The sequence below is a fragment of the Leptopilina heterotoma genome, unplaced genomic scaffold, assembly GCF_015476425.1.
Source record: "Leptopilina heterotoma isolate Lh14 unplaced genomic scaffold, ASM1547642v1 Lhet_14, whole genome shotgun sequence".
NCBI classification, from domain to species: domain Eukaryota; kingdom Metazoa; phylum Arthropoda; class Insecta; order Hymenoptera; family Figitidae; genus Leptopilina; species Leptopilina heterotoma.
This window is the reverse complement of record NW_025110859.1, coordinates 3,492,643-3,508,818: the sequence shown is the minus strand read 5'-3', so window position 1 is coordinate 3,508,818 and position 16,176 is coordinate 3,492,643. Positions and strand designations below refer to the sequence as shown.

The following is a 16,176-nucleotide window of genomic DNA, read 5'->3' as shown; positions in this document are numbered from 1 at the left end:
GGCCATTATTATTAAAAATAAAAATCCTACAAAAAAATTTCAAAGAAAAAAAAGTTGCGCATTTTTATTCTCTATATGGTAGTATGTTTTAAAATTAAAATTACCGACTTTTACTTTTTTAGTTATTTTGACGGTCTTGACTACCAATAGGGAAATCGTTCGAGCGTCGGGCGAGTTATTGGATCCAAGGCCTCAATTATTTTCAAAAAAATTTAATAAAATTTCCCACAGACATTCAATTATTGCCAAATTTTTGAATAGAATTCTTTGTGAAATTTAATTATCTTTAAAAACTTTTCGCAATTCAATGATTTTCAATATCTACTATTTTCATAAAATTTCCAAACAGAATTCAATTATTTAAAAAATGGTTTGTAAAAATTTTCATAAAAATTCAATTCTTTTCATGAATAATAAAAATTTTTATCAATTCAATTATTTAAATTAGAATTTGCATAAGATTATTCGAAAGAAATGAATTATTTAAAAATTTTTATAAAATTCTTCGCAAGAATTAAATTATTTTTTATAAATATATTTTGAATTCTTTCATGAATAACAAAATTCGTAGCAGAAATTCAATTTATTAGCAGGATAAGAAAAAAGTAAATATTTTTGATGAAAATTAGGAAAATGTCAGGAAAATAAAAAATATAGAATGGAATTGAAGGAGCTTAAAAAATTTTTAATTCAAATATAAAAATTGTTAGGAGAGAAAACATAATAAAAAAATAATATAGATTTCGAAGTAGAATTTTAGATTTAAAAAAAATGGAAAAACATAATTTTATTTTACTTTATTTAAAAAAATAAATATTAAAAATTAATATAGAAAATTTACAAAAAAAAACCCAGAATATATCAAATATTTTTTTTTCTGCAACTTTTATCAAGATTTTTCCAATTTATCTCAATTAGTAAATATTTTGATTTCGTTCCATTCTTGTAATTTTGAAAAATTAGAACAATTCGATTTTTAAAGAGCATAAATTTTTAAATAGCCATTGTCTGTTTTTCTAATTCTTTAAGAAACGAACAAAATTGTAAATACCGAGCTCCTGCGATTTATTCCTTTACTTTTAAAAATAGAAACTGTTATTTGAAAAAAACGAGAGAAACATTTACTAAATTTCAAAATGCTTTTTTTCAAAATTATAAAAAAATGTTTATATAACAAATTTTGTTATAAAATAAAAAAAATTTTTACATTTTTTTATAGAAGAAAAATTATTTTTGTTATGAAAGAAAAATTTTTGCATTTTTTTCTGAATTGAAAATAAAAATTAAATAGATTGTGACATGGCGTGCCATAAGAAGTGTGAAAAATTAACAGGAAATCTTTGTGGATTAAATCAAAAACTTGTTGCCGAAGCTTTACAATCGTTGAAAAGAGGTGAGTTTCTTTTTTAATTATAAGCTAGGTATAGAGAGAAGAAAATATAGTAATTGAATTGCAATCAAAGAGAATGGGAAGTTGACAATTCAAAATCGTAATTGGAGATAGAACTGACGTATATTGCTTACATCGATAGCAGTGGCTTGTGCCAATTTCCTTTTTATTTGTCGCCTATTTTTGATTCTCTCTCTCTCTTCCTCTATTGTAATGAGAAATTTTCTGACAAATGAAAATCAGGTACCAAGAAAACAATTATCTTTGATACCTGATTTTTTTACTTTTATTTTTTTATTATTATAATAATTATTATCGTATAAGACCGAGTCTAATAAAAATAAATTATCAAAAAAATATAAATAGAAATTTCACTTTTCTCCTAAGATCAATTTTTATTAAATACTTTTTCATTCGATTAATAATGTTTTGACAGCAAGCACAGGTGTGATAATCGTTTTATTGGGAAAGAGATCAGGAAAAATGGCAATGATTTGTTAAACGGCAGAGAAAACTGCCAATGCCACGTTTCACTAAAAATGACAAATCCGACTTGATTTTACACTCAGTATTTTCTCGGACTCTGTGAAGCTCAAGAGGTTTTCTCTAATTTTACGATAAAATTGTTTTTCTTTATTTTATTTTTTTTAAAAAAGGTTTCCTTTAAAAAGTGCCATTTTTCAAATAATGGAATTTCCTGTTGTTAAAACAGAAACAGGTATGAAAAATTTTAACTACTCGAGATAATAAAAGAATAATTACGAGAAAAAGAGTCATTTGAAATAAAGAAAAAAGAAAATTTGCAATTTATATTCTTTGTAATTTTCATACTCTAATTGTTTCAAGTAGGAATTTCTTTTTAAACGTTTGTATTCAAAAATAAAATGAAATAATTTTCTTTTCTTGGAAATTTTAACCAATATTTGATTAATTAAATTTTAATGCTTATTTTGATATTTTTATTAGTGTTATTCGAGTAGTTAAAATTTCACACAGATGGTCCATATTACGTCAAGGTCGGAAGGCGATCCTTTGTGAGAAGACGTCTTCGAGCTTTCGGCGATCCTTTCCCACCAAGTGAGCATTCACGACTATCACACTTTTTTACTTTTCAAAACATTTTTTTTCCATAAGTAATATTTTATTAATTATTATTTTATTAATTTTTATATTTATTTTTATTATTAAAACAATTCTATTTTTTTATTATTAAACAAAGTTTATTTAATTTATAAATAAGAAAACTTTTCAAAAGCCAGAAAATGACTATTTTTACCAAAAAATTAAAAAAAATACTTTTACTAAACAATCTAGTAAAAAATATTTTAGTACTAAAATATCAAAATTATTCAGAGATAATTTCAGTAGGAAAGAGAAAAAGAGAGTGATAATTCTTTTCATGTTGCAACGAAATTAGAAAATTAAATTTAGAAATTTAAATCTCTTCAATTGGCTATTAAGAAATAATAGAAGTTTAAAGAAGAACGTGACTCATTTCCGAAAATAAACAAAACGGAAAAAAAAAGAATTGCATTCTTAATGATCAAAGTATGAGGGTGCATGGTGCTAAATTGACCTTGAAAAATGTGATAATCTTCCGCATTCACTTATGATAACACCTGCCATTAATCAATCAATTATGCCACGTGTACTGAAACCCATCGTTTTGATTTGCTTGGTACTTACGTATATGTCAATGGACGCCAAGTCTATTTTTGAAAAATGTCACAGGGCCAAAAGTCCTCTCTATAGGTATAGTTCCATTAAACGTATAATGCCAGCTTGAAAACGAATATTTTTTTCTGACAATTAATACACGACTTGCAATGTGCACCACATGAATTTTGTGGATTCCCTTTAATTCGATAAGGAATATCTGAAAAATAAATTTTCCATTATTTACTAATTTTTTCAAACGTAATAATATTTCAAAATTCATAAATTTTAATTATTAATTCTTAATTCTTAATTTCAATTTCAGTATTTCAATAAAATTTCGTTCAACAAATTTAGGAAATTAAAATTTCAAATAATTTTCAATAGTGCAAATTTAATAATAATATTTTTAATGATTAATTACATTCAAATTAAGAAATTTCTTGGACGACTTCCAATATGCCAATTGTAATTTAAATTATCTTGAGAATTAATTTTAAAAAAGATTTTATCCACTATTTTAATTACTCTTCACTTAGCACGTGATTAATAATTCCCATGACAATTCAATTTTCATTTTTCGCAATTAAAGGAAAAGGAAAATTTTAAAATTGAAGAATCTAATATTTATCCAACGGTTAAAATGTAATAATTTCAATTTATTGATTTTATTCATGAAAAAATAAACATTTTTAATTAGTTTTGAAATTTAAAATCCACAAGTTTCGAACTTTCAAATGAAGGAAATATTTTCTAACATATTTTTTTATTAATTCAATATTTTTGGAAACCATAAAATTATATAAATATATAAATATAAATTATATAAATATTTTTTTATTACAAGTATTCCATAAAAACTATATTCTTACAAATTATTGATTGTAATAAACGTTAAATACTTAAATTTTCATCTAACTATTAAAATATAATAACTTTGTTTACGAAAAAATAAATATATTTTATATTAAAAAAAAATAAAAAAATAAAATAAAACTATTCTTATGAATTATTGATTGCAATAAAAGTTAATTACTTAAATGTAGCATTTAGAAAATAAATCATTTTTTTTTTAAAGTCACGCAAAATTATTGTAATAAAATTTTAATTTGAAGAATCCTAAATAGATAAATTTCGTTAATTTGAAAGTTCAGAAATTAACTAAATCTAAATACTAATTTTCGTTATATTTAAAAAAATTTTGTAAAAATAAGAATTTTTACTCTTTCTAAAAAATAGTGTTTAAATTCATTTTTTTAAGTTATAAAAAATTTTATAAACTTTTCGAAGAAATTTTTATAGAAACATTTTTTTATAGACAAATTTTTGGAAAAATAGTAAAAAACTACAAAAGAAGTAAAATTTGTAAAACTTGTTTCTTTCTTTTGAAATTGTATTCGAATTATTTTTTCTATCTAAAAATTATTTATTCTTAATTCTTTATTTTATTTAATAGTAAATTTAAAAACTGACTAAAATTGACAAATGACAATTAGTAAAAATTTCATTTCTCCTTCTTTCTAGAAAATTTTTCTTTAGATTTCTGCCTTTAGCTTGTACCATGCAATTGCATTCAACTTTCAGCGCCTCATTTAATAAAGTGTTAAACAAAAAATATTTTTAGAATCGGCAATGCTCCATCTTGCGTTTGAAGCAATGCAATTACTCACTTGTCACTCTATTCCTCTTCTCAGACTTGTGATTGTAGTTTAGTACTTCCTCATGGACCTACCATTCTCTCGAGTACAATGACTTGACTTTCGTTCGTAGCCTTTAAAATCGAGAATTCATTTTCTAGGTCAATTCACCAACAATAGTTTACAATAATTCTCCTCTCAATGATGCCAAATGTCACGATAAACGTAAAATTCTCTCCGTAAATTGTTTACGTCATCTAGAAGAAGAAGAAAAAGCACATTTTTCAATTAGATCCACCAAAGAAAAAGTTATTTCAAAAAATTGAACTTTGAAAAGCTAAATTAAAAAAAATAGTAATTAAGAAATTTTTAAAATATCTTTTCTTAATTATAAAGTTAGAAATTATATTAAGAAGTAAAATAAATTATAATATTATAATTTAATGTAAATAATTAACTATTTTAATTTTTAATAGTTAATTTGTTTGCTTTTTATGTTGTTTTTTATCTTCTAACTGTGTGAGATATGAATTGATTTTAATTTATTTTTTTAATGCTATTCTGTAAGTTTATTAAAATGATTTCATTTTCTTTTAACAGCTCCATCCCAATCGTTAGAAAATCACAGTTCTGACAATTTTCACACGAGCGGACGAATTACACCACCAGCCACAAATTTGCCGAGATTTAAAAAATACGCAGTGACAGACTTCAATTTCTTAAAGGTTCAGTTATTACTTTTACAATATTGATCCAAGAATTTAAAATATTCAAAGAAAAATTAAGAAAATAGTAAATTTAATTAAAATTGCAATTTTATGAAACAGGGCTCGAATCAGTGAAAGTATTTAAAAATACGTACTTTATGGACCAAAAATAAAAATTTATGGGCCATTTACGGACCAATTACTGACAAAAATATAACCACGATCCAAGAATTTGTAACTAAAATTCTTCTAAATCAATTATTTTTAATAATTTTCGAAAAAGTTTTTTGACAATTCTCAAATTCATTTTTTTACAATATTCAATTTTACGAAATTTCAATTAGGTATTCGTAAATAAATTCTTCAATTAAATAAATATTAGAAAATAAAAACTTAAAATAAAATAAAATAATTTCGATTAAGCTTTTTGAAAAAAATTAATTCCATAGAATTTTAATTATAAAAGTATGAAAAATTAAAATTTTAATTTAAAACCTTTACAAAATTAAATTATTTCTAAAAATTGCAATTATTATTAGTAACATCTCTAAAAGTCAATTGTTATCTAAAACTTTAATAAATTAATTTTCCAATCAATTTTTATTAGAAAATTCTACGAGAATTCAATTATACATAATTTTATCAACAAAATTTTTAAATAATCGAATTCTTTCGACTCATTTTAATAATAGTTTTCAGAATTAATACATTTTTCGAAGAATTCGATCAAAATTGTATTAAAAATAAATGAAATTCTGCAATGAGTTTTATTATTTATGCAAATAATTGAATTATTGCGGAGAATTTTATAAAAAAGTTTCAAACAATTAATTTTTTCTGAAAAACTTTTTGCAAATTTTATTCTTAATCATTGAATTTATGTAAAATTTTCATTATTTTAGAAAATAATTGAATATTCGTGTAGAACTTTGTCAAAATTGTTTTTAAATAATTGAATTCTTTAGGGGAATTTTATTAAACTAATAAATATATAAAAATTATTGAATTAAAAAAAATTTGAAAATAATTGAAATTTTGCAATGAATTTTATTAAAATTTTTGATAATAATTGTATTTTATTAAAATTTTTGAAAATAATGTATTTTATTACTTTTGAAAATAATTAAATTCTTGTGATGAATTTTGTTATTTATGAAAATAATTGACTTCCTCCAAATGATTTTATTATTTATGGAAATAATTAAATTCCTGAAAATAATTTTAAAATTTATGAAAATAATTTAACTACTGCGAAGAATTTAATTAATAATATCAAAATGTTTGTTTAATCTTTAATAATTGAATTCTTTTGAGAAATTTGTTTAAAATAGTAAAATATTGAAAATAATTAAAATTTTTGAAAATAATTGAATTTTGCAATGAATTTTATTAAAATTTCTGAAAATAATTTAATTTTGTCGAAGAATTTTATTATTCATGATAAAGATAATTAAAATGATCACAATTTTTTTAGATCTTTTGAAAATAATTGAATTTTTGCGAAGAATTTTATTAATTTTGAAAATAATTGAATTTCTGCAATATTTTGTAATTTCTACAAAATTAAATTTTTTTTTAAGTGTTTTCAACTAAAATTCTTCTATAAATTCATTATTTTTAATAATTTTTGAAAGAGTTCTTTGAGAATTTTCAAATTCATTTGTTTACAATTCAATTTCACTTTCAATTATTTGGAAATTCTTCAATTAAATGTATTAGAAAATAAAACTTTCAAAAAAATAATTTCAAGTAAAATAATTGAAACAAACTTTTTTAAAAAAAACCATTCTTCCACAGAATTGTTAGTTAAAAGTATGAGAAATTAAAATTTTTAAAGATTTTAATAATTATGAAACCTTTTCAAAATTCAATTTTTTCTAAAAATTCACACTATAATGCTTTTAATATTCAATTTTTATCTAAAATTTGAAGTAAAATTTATTTTTAATTCAATTATTTAAATAAAAAAAGTAATTTATTGAATAATTGAATTTTTTTAAAGAATTTTATCAACAAATTTTTAAATAATTGAATTCTTTCGACGAATTTTAATAAAAGTTTTAAAAATAATTACATTTTTTTAGAAATTCCGTTAAAATTGTATTAAAATTCAGCATTGAGTTTTATTATTTATAAAAATAATTGAATTCCTAAAAAGAATTTTTTTTACGAAAATAATTGAATCCCTGTAAAAATATTATTATTTATGAAAATAATTGAATTATTTAGAAAAAAATATATAAAAAATTTGTAAATAATTGAATTCCTGTGGATTTTTTATTATTTTATGGAAATAATTAAATGTTTGCGTAGAATTTTATTAAAAATTGTTTTTAAATAATTGAATTTTTTTGGAAAATTTTATTAAAATAGCAAATATTAAAAATCATTGAATTGAGGAAAATTTTTGAAAATAATTGAAATTTTGTCTAAGAATTTTATTAAAATTTGTGAAAATAATTGAAATTTTGACTAGCATTTTTTTTATTTTTGAACATAATTGAATTTCTTTGAAGAATTTTATTATTTTTGAAAATAATTGAATTTCTACAATCATTTGTAACTTGAAGCAAATTTACGGACCTAGTTCGAGCCCTGTATATGAAATTAAAATATTCAAAAATTAGTTAAGTAAATTGAATTAAAATTGTATAAATTGAAAATAAGGGAAACAAAAATACTTTCAGGTCTTGGGCAAAGGAAGCTTTGGAAAAGTATTGCTGGCGGAATTACGTGGAACAGAATGCATCTACGCGGTGAAATGTTTAAAGAAGGACGTTGTCCTCGAGGACGATGACGTCGAGTGTACTCTAATTGAGAGAAAAGTACTGACATTAGCCACCAGGCATCCATATCTTTGCCATTTATTTTGCACCTTTCAAACGGAATCACATCTTTTCTTTGTCATGGAATATTTGAATGGTGGCGATTTAATGTTTCATATTCAAAAATCGGGACGATTCTCCGAAGCGCGGGCACGATTTTACGCTGCTGAAATTTGGTCTGGTCTTAATTTCCTCCATAAAAAAGGCATCGTCTATCGTGACCTTAAACTCGACAATGTTTTACTCGATTTTGAAGGTCATATAAGAATTGCCGACTTTGGAATGTGTAAACTGCAAATTTTCTTGGACAGGACGGCCGATACATTCTGCGGGACACCTGACTATATGGCACCTGAGGTAATTATTATTTATTTGTATATTATAATTCGTGGTAATTTTATAGTTTATGAGTCAATCAAAAAAGATAAAAAAAATTCAGAATTTTCTTATGAATTCTAAAAATTTAATTTTTTTCAGCACTTTTAATAAAAATTCCCGTCTTTTCCCTGAATTCCCTATGTATATTAAAAATTGTTACGTTCTATTATTTTTAAAATTGCTAATTTTATTTTAAATAGTGAGAGAGAAGTCAGCCTAGTAATAATTAAATTCAATTGATTTAAATTTAGTATGATGGTAAATAAAATTCTTTACCTGTGCAGATAATAAAGGGTTTGAAGTACAATCAAGCCGTGGACTGGTGGTCTTTTGGTATTCTCCTTTACGAAATGCTTACGGGACAATCGCCCTTTTCTGGCTGTGATGAGGAAGAATTATTTTGGAGCATTTGCAATGAAAGGCCTTTTATTCCTCGATATTTGTCTCAAGATTCGACGAGCATGTTAATATGCTTATTAGAAAAAGATTCCGGGAAACGACTACCCGCTCATGAAATTGCCGTTCATCCATTCTTTCAGGTGAGATTCTGAATTCTTTTTCTTTCTTTTTCCTACAGGAATAAAAGAAAAATTCAATTAATTTATCTAATAATAATTTTAAAAAACAATCGGAATAAATGATTGTTTCAATTTTATTTTGGATAACAAACATTCAATTTTTTTCTAAACATTCTGATAAAATTCTTTGAAGCAATTCAATTATTCTCATAAATAATAACATTCTCTGCATTAATTCAAATATTTTCATAAATAATACAATTCTTTGGAGGAATTCAATTATTTTTAATACAATTTTAATAACATTTCTCGAAGGAATACAATTATTTTTAAAAATATTAATTAAATTCAATTATTTTCAAAATTTTCAATTATAAAATTATTAAAATAAAACTGCATTATTTTCTCGAAATTTAAAAAAATTCTTCAAAAAAATTTAATTATTTAAAATTCTTTTTAAAAATTCAATTACTTTTAAAACAATTTTTAAAATATTTAATGAAAGAATTAATTTTTTTTTAATTTTTAATAAAATTTCACGAAAGAATTCAATTTTTTTCTTAATTTGTTATAAAATTTTTCAAAAGAATTCAATTATTTTCTAAATTTTAATAAAATTCCTTAAATTAATTAAATTATTTTAGAAAATTGTATAATAAAATTCTAATCTAAAAAATTCTAAAATTCTAATTCTAATTATTTCTAATTAAATAATTATCTAAAAATTTTAATAAAAGTCAATAATTTAATTGTTTAATTTCAATTATTAAGAAACACGATTATTTGAAAAACTTGAATGAAATTGTTCATAAAATTTAATTACTGTCAAAATTTTTAATTAAAATTATTAAAGAAACTCCATTAATTTAAAAAAATTGAAAGAAATTCTTCAAAAGAATTTAATTAGGATTTTAAAAAAATTCTTGTCAAGAATTCAATTATTTTTATAAATAATAAAATTCTTCGGAGAAATTCAATTATTCTGAAATTGTTTTGATAAAATTCTTTGCAAGAATATTCAATTATTTTCATAAATAATAAAATTCTTCGAAGAAATTCAAATATTTTCAAAATTTTTGATAAAATTCTTTGCAAGAATTAAATAATTTTCAATATATATTAATTTTAAAATTGGAAATTACATATTAAAAAAGAAAAATTATGAATACAGGCCGCGGATCGACTTTAAGGTGCAAAAAAAGTCGCTTTAGTCGATTTAAAATAGAAAAAAAGTCAAAAAAGTCGTTTATTTAATAATTCAGTGTTGTCACAAAAATTTTATTTTTTATTCTTCTGATCTTTCACTGATTTCTAAATTAAATTATTTAAAACTTGAATAATTTCGTAAAATAAATATTTAAATACTTCTTGTTTGTTTTTATACGGGAATAAAATTTAAAAAATTTCTATTTAAAACCTTCTGAAATTTAATAACTTCTAAAAATTACAATTTTAATTCTCTCAAAATTCAATTATTTTCTACAATTTTTAATCAAACTTCTTCTCGAAATCAATTATTTTTAATAATTTTCCGAAAGTTCTTAAAGAATTCAATTATTTAAATACAACTTAAAATGTTTTCAGGACCTTAATTTTTGTTAAATAAATCTGTCCCATGTTTTTTAAGTTATTATAATTAATTTTCAAAAAATTATAATAAAGAAATTCTTAAAATTAATTTTTCAAAAATATTTTAAAAATAATTTATAAAAGATAATAGTTTTTCAATTATATAGAATTGAAAAATTTCCAAACAAGTGAAATTTGGTAAATTATATTAAAAAAATAATTGAATTTTTAAAGAATTTTAATTATTAATATAAACGCGATTTCTCCAAAATTTTAATAAATCTAAAATAGTCATATGTTGTTAAAATGTTAAAATTAATTGTAAAAAATTTTAATGTTATTATTTTTCGTATGTATTTGAATTTTTTGAAATTTGTAATTGAAAATATTGAAAATAATTGAATTTTAAAAAATTAGAATGCAAAAAATTCTAAGAATTATTTTTTTCAAAAATATTTTAATATATTTTGAAGATAATTTTCATTAATTACCATTTTTAAATTTACACTTGAAGATATACCATTAAAATTTTTGAGAAATCAATTATTTTCAAAATTTACAATTAAAATTCTTTTAAAGTTTATTTTCAAAAATTTTTATCAAACACTTTGAAAAAAATCAATTATTTTCAATTTAATTTTACAAAATTTCAATTATTGAAACTCTTTTTTATTGTAAATTTTGAAAATTTATTTAGTAATTTATAAAAATAGTTGAATTGTATCGAAGAAATTATTAAAAATTTTAGGAAATAATTTCGAATTTTACGGAAATATTTGAAAATATTTGAATTCTCCCGAGGCGAAAAATCGCATTTTTTGAAAATAGTCGAAAAAAGTTGAAAATGTTATAATATCCGAGGCCTGGATTTAGAAAAATATTTATTTATGAATGAAACGAAAAATATACGAACAATTGAATGAAATAAATTAATTTTACATAATTAAATTAAAAAAATTGAATTCTTCTTAAACAGAAATTATAAAAATACATTAAATTTTCATTACCTTGAAAAATCGAAATGTTTAATAATTAAAAATATTTTCCCACTATTTAGAGTCTAGCGTGGGATAAACTGGAACGAAGACAATTGGAAGCACCGTTTAAACCAGCCGTGGAACATACCCTTGATACGAGATACTTCGATACAGCATTCACGGCAGAACGACCGCGACTCACCGCTGTTCCGGAGGATATCCTCACTTCAATGGATCAGAATGTGTTCAGAGGATTTTCATACACAAATCCAAACGCCACAGACTGAAAAATTCAATAATTCTCTTTAATTAATTGAATAATAGGAAATTGGCATAAATATTAAAGTATTTTTGGATATTTTACATTCGTGATCATTAAAAAACATTTCAAAAATATATATTTAATAAAAATTAAAAATAATAATATATTTATTTAATATGTTAATAAAAAAGTAATATATTATTTAATATGTTAATAAAAAATAATATATTATTTAATATAAAAAAATTAAACTATTGTGAAAATAAATTTTCTCTGTTTAATCTTTAATATAGTTTATAAACTGTCAAGAGTTACAAATTTTTATAAAAATTAGAAAAAAAACGAAGAAGAATTTAAAATCCAACTTCAATTTTTTTTACTACACTTTTTCGATTTTTGAAAATTTCTAAAACTTTTAAAAGAATTCGAAATTCTCCAAGTAAATTCAAGTAAGCTCAAGAGTGTAAAATTCAGTTTTTCAGCTTCCAACAAAGTTATACAGTATTGAGGATTATATTTTCATATTTCTATTGTGAAAAGCACTCGCTCAATTGTACACACTTTTATAAAATAATGGATTTTGTGTTCCGAATGCGAAGTTGGGGGGAAAAAGTAAAAGAATTTCTTAATCGACAAAAATGAAGGAATGGACTGAATTGTAACTTTTATACTACAATGCAATTTTTCTTTTTTTTATACAAAAAAAAAATTGTTGCCTTTTTGTTCAAGCCTTGAAAAAATAATACCTTTTATTTATTTATTTTTTTTTTTTTGTCAAGAGAATATGAGTCGCGATTTTGTGAATGAATGAGTTTTAGAAAGAATTTATTTATCTCTATTGATATAAGTTTTAATGCTGCGATAGTTTTTTTTCGATGAGAATAATTGTACAGAATTTTGTATTCAAGTAAATCGTTGAATATAAATGAGCGAGTGTTCGCTCATAAAAAAAATATAAACTGTTATTTTTTTGTAACCTTCTTTCTAGTTTTTGATTCAAAAAAAAAAACGCAAATTGCGTTGAGGAAAAATTCTAATCATTCACGGTGATATTTTAGAGAAACTAAAAACAATTTAAAGAAACTGAAAACATTTTTTAAAATCAAAACAATATTTAAAGAAATGGAAAAAATATTTTTAAAAACTATTGTTTTTAAATTATTTTTTTTTAAGAAACTGAAAATATTTAAAGAAATTTAAAAAAAGAAAAAAAAGACAAATATTAAAAATAGGTAGAAAATTATTCTTTGGTATAATAAATTAAAAAGCTGAATATTAAAGATTAAATTTTTATAGTGAAATTAAAAAAAAATTTAATTCACCGTAAATGATTATAATTTTCCTTGACGCAACTCGCGAGTTGTCAAAGGCAATTGAGCAGTTATACCAGTGAATTTCCTCCTCTAAATGCTTGTTCTAATTGCGCCACTAAAACCGCCTTCCTCTAACCATCTTTCTCTTCGTTTATCAACCTCTGTTTCATCTCTTCCCTTTGCCCTGTCTCTCCTTAGTCTCTTCCTACACCTATTTTTCCTTTAAATTTGGCTCCACATTACACTCTAACTTTAGATTCGTCAAGGCGTCAGTGAATTACGTCCCCACATCTAAACCACCACCACTGAGAAAACCTGGTCGATTTTCAAGAAATTTCCATTTTCCCCACGCTGAAACAAAAAATTTTTTTCGCAAACATTAAAATGTAAAAAAATACAGAAAGAGAAAAATAAAATAGAAATTCAAAAGAAGCTTTAAAAATAAAAAATAAGAAACTAATCAAGAAGGGTTGCCACAAATATTTAATTTTATTTTTCCCTGATTTCCAGACAAAATTTTTACTTTTTCCCTGACCCTAAAAAATATTCTAATTCAATCTAAAAATTATTAGATACTCAAAAAAATACATTTATTTGCAAATTTCTTTAATTGTAAAATTATTCGAAAACATCAATAACTTCTTTTTTAAATAAATATTTAATCATTATTATTTTTCCGTGGGAATTAAAATTCTTCAAAACATTCAAATTCAAAGCTTTTTGAAATTCAACAACTTATAAGACTCGAAGTGATCGCCTTCTTCATGTTTTGTAATAATTTAAATTATTAGAAAATTTTTCGAAAAAAAGTTAATTATTTACAAAAATCCTAAAAAAATCCTTCGCAAGAATTCAATTATTTTTACAAGTTGTTAATTTCAATTTTTTTTGTTTTAATTGTAAATTCAATTGTTTAAAAAAAATTAAGTAATAATTAATTACAAAATCTATTTTGTATTTATTCACTATAGTAGTAATTCACTATAGTGAATTTCATTCATTTATATTTTTCTGGTTTCAATTATTTTTGTTTCAATTGTAAATTCAATTGTTTTTGTTTAATTTCTAAATTCAGTTGTTTTTGTTTCAATTATAAATTTAATTGTTTTTATTTCAATTCTAAATTCAATTGTTTAAAAAAATTACTAATATCTATATTAATAATAATCATTATATTCACAATTTTTCTTTTAATAATAATAATAAATAATAATAATTTAATAATAATAATTAATAATAATTTCCAATATATATATTGAAAATTATTTAATTCTTGCAAAGAATTTTATCAAAAATTTTGAAAATATTTGAATTTCTTCGAAGAATTTTATTATTTATGAAAATAATTGAATATTCTTGCAAAGAATTTTATCAAAACAATTTCAGAATAATTGAATTTCTCCGAAGATTTTTATTATTTATAAAAATAATTGAATTCTTGACAAGAATTTTATTAAAATTTTTGAAAATCCTAATTAAATACTTTTGAAGAATTTCTTTCAATTTTTTAAACTAATGGAGTTTCTTTAATAATTTTAATTAAAAATTTTGACACTAATTGAATTTTATGAACAATTTCATTCAAGTTTTTCAAATAATCGTGTTTCTTAATAATTGAAATTAAACAATTAAATTATTGAATTTTATTAAAATTTTTAGATAATTATTTAATTCTTCGTAGAATTTTATTATACAATTTTCTAAAATAATTTAATTAATTTAAGGAATTTTATTAAAATATAGAAAATAATTAAATTTCGGAAAAGAATTTTATTATTTATAAAGATACTTGAAATTTTGACAAGAATTTTTTAAAAAAATTTTTATCATAATTGAATTTTTTGCGAAGAATTTTATTACTTTTGAAAATATTTTAATTCTTCCAACGAATTTTATTCAAGATTATAAAAATAATTGAATTCTTGAAAAAAAATTTGTTAAATTTTTTAAAATAACTGAATTCTCGCGACGAATTTTATAAAAATCTTTTTAAATATTTGATATTTTTTGAAAAATTTTATGAAATTTTGTATTTTTAATAATTGAATTCATGTGAAAATTTTATTACTTATGAAAATAATTGAATTATTTCGAAGAAATTTATTAAAAATTTTGTAAATAATTGAATTCCTGTGAAATTTTGTCAAGAATTTTATTAAAATTTTTCTAAAATAATTGAATTTTGGAAAAGAATTTTATTATTTATAAAAATACTAGATATTTTGATAAAATTTTTTTTTTTAATTTTTGAAAATAATTGAATTCTTTCAACGATTATTATTAAAACTTAAAAAAATAATTTAATTTCGGTGAAGAATTTTATTAATTTTTAAATAATTGAATTCTTAAAAAGAACTTTGTTAATTTTTTTTTTAAATAATTGAATTTTTGCGATGAATTTTATAAAAATATTTTTAAATAATTGAATTTCTATAAAAATTTTATTACCTATGAAAATAATTGAATTATTTGGAAGAATTTTATAAAAATTTTGTAAATGATTGAATTCCTGTTAAATTTTGCCAAGAATTTTATCAAAATTTTTAAAAATAATTGAATTTTGAGGAACAATTTTATTATTTATAAAGATAATTGAAATTTTGACAAGAATTTTTAAAAAATTTGTTAACAAAATCGAAATTTTGTGAAGAATTTTTATAACTTTTGAAAATAATTGAATTTCTGGAATCATTTGTAACTTTTCCAAAATTCTAATTTTTTTTAGTATTTTTAACTAAAATTCGTCTATTAATCTAGTATTTATGAAAATTGTAAAAATGGTTCATTAAATAATTTATAAGTCATAATTTTATGATAGTTCTTGTAAAATTAAGTTATTTAAAAAGAAATTATTGTCTGAATTAGAAAAAATTGAAGGTTTTGTATTAAAATTCGTGGTAATTTCATAGTTGACGAGACAAACAAAAAAGCATCAAAATAAGAG

General features: G+C 21.0%; 1 protein-coding gene and 2 long non-coding RNA genes across 5 annotated transcripts in view; 1 reads left to right on the top strand and 2 right to left on the bottom strand.

The window, feature by feature from the left end:
• LOC122498033 overlaps window positions 1–9,007 on the bottom strand; it is a 19,244-nt gene extending 10,237 nt beyond the window's left edge. For both annotated transcript variants that reach the window (XR_006301194.1, XR_006301193.1), the window contains exons 1-3: window positions 8,870–9,007; window positions 4,717–4,940; window positions 3,077–3,266 (exon numbers count right to left, since the gene is read on the bottom strand). This is a non-coding gene — a long non-coding RNA (uncharacterized LOC122498033). The remainder of the gene's footprint in view (window positions 1–3,076; window positions 3,267–4,716; window positions 4,941–8,869) is intronic.
• LOC122498026 (serine/threonine-protein kinase STE20-like) overlaps window positions 1–12,870 on the top strand; it is a 27,176-nt gene extending 14,306 nt beyond the window's left edge. The window contains exons 4-8 of one of the 2 annotated variants that reach the window (XM_043605520.1): window positions 1,292–1,393; window positions 5,284–5,408; window positions 8,078–8,572; window positions 8,878–9,132; window positions 11,738–12,870. In XM_043605520.1, the coding sequence (XP_043461455.1) occupies window positions 1,292–1,393; window positions 5,284–5,408; window positions 8,078–8,572; window positions 8,878–9,132; window positions 11,738–11,944 (1,184 nt within the window). In that variant the 3' untranslated portion in view covers window positions 11,945–12,870. The remainder of the gene's footprint in view (window positions 1–1,291; window positions 1,394–5,283; window positions 5,409–8,077; window positions 8,573–8,877; window positions 9,133–11,737) is intronic. The other variant, XM_043605521.1, reaches the window with a different exon arrangement.
• Window positions 11,687–16,176, bottom strand: part of LOC122498034 — an 8,258-nt gene continuing 3,768 nt past the window's right edge. Inside the window, exons 2-3 of the long non-coding RNA XR_006301195.1 lie at window positions 13,307–13,583; window positions 11,687–11,940 (exon numbers count right to left, since the gene is read on the bottom strand). This is a non-coding gene — a long non-coding RNA (uncharacterized LOC122498034). The remainder of the gene's footprint in view (window positions 11,941–13,306; window positions 13,584–16,176) is intronic.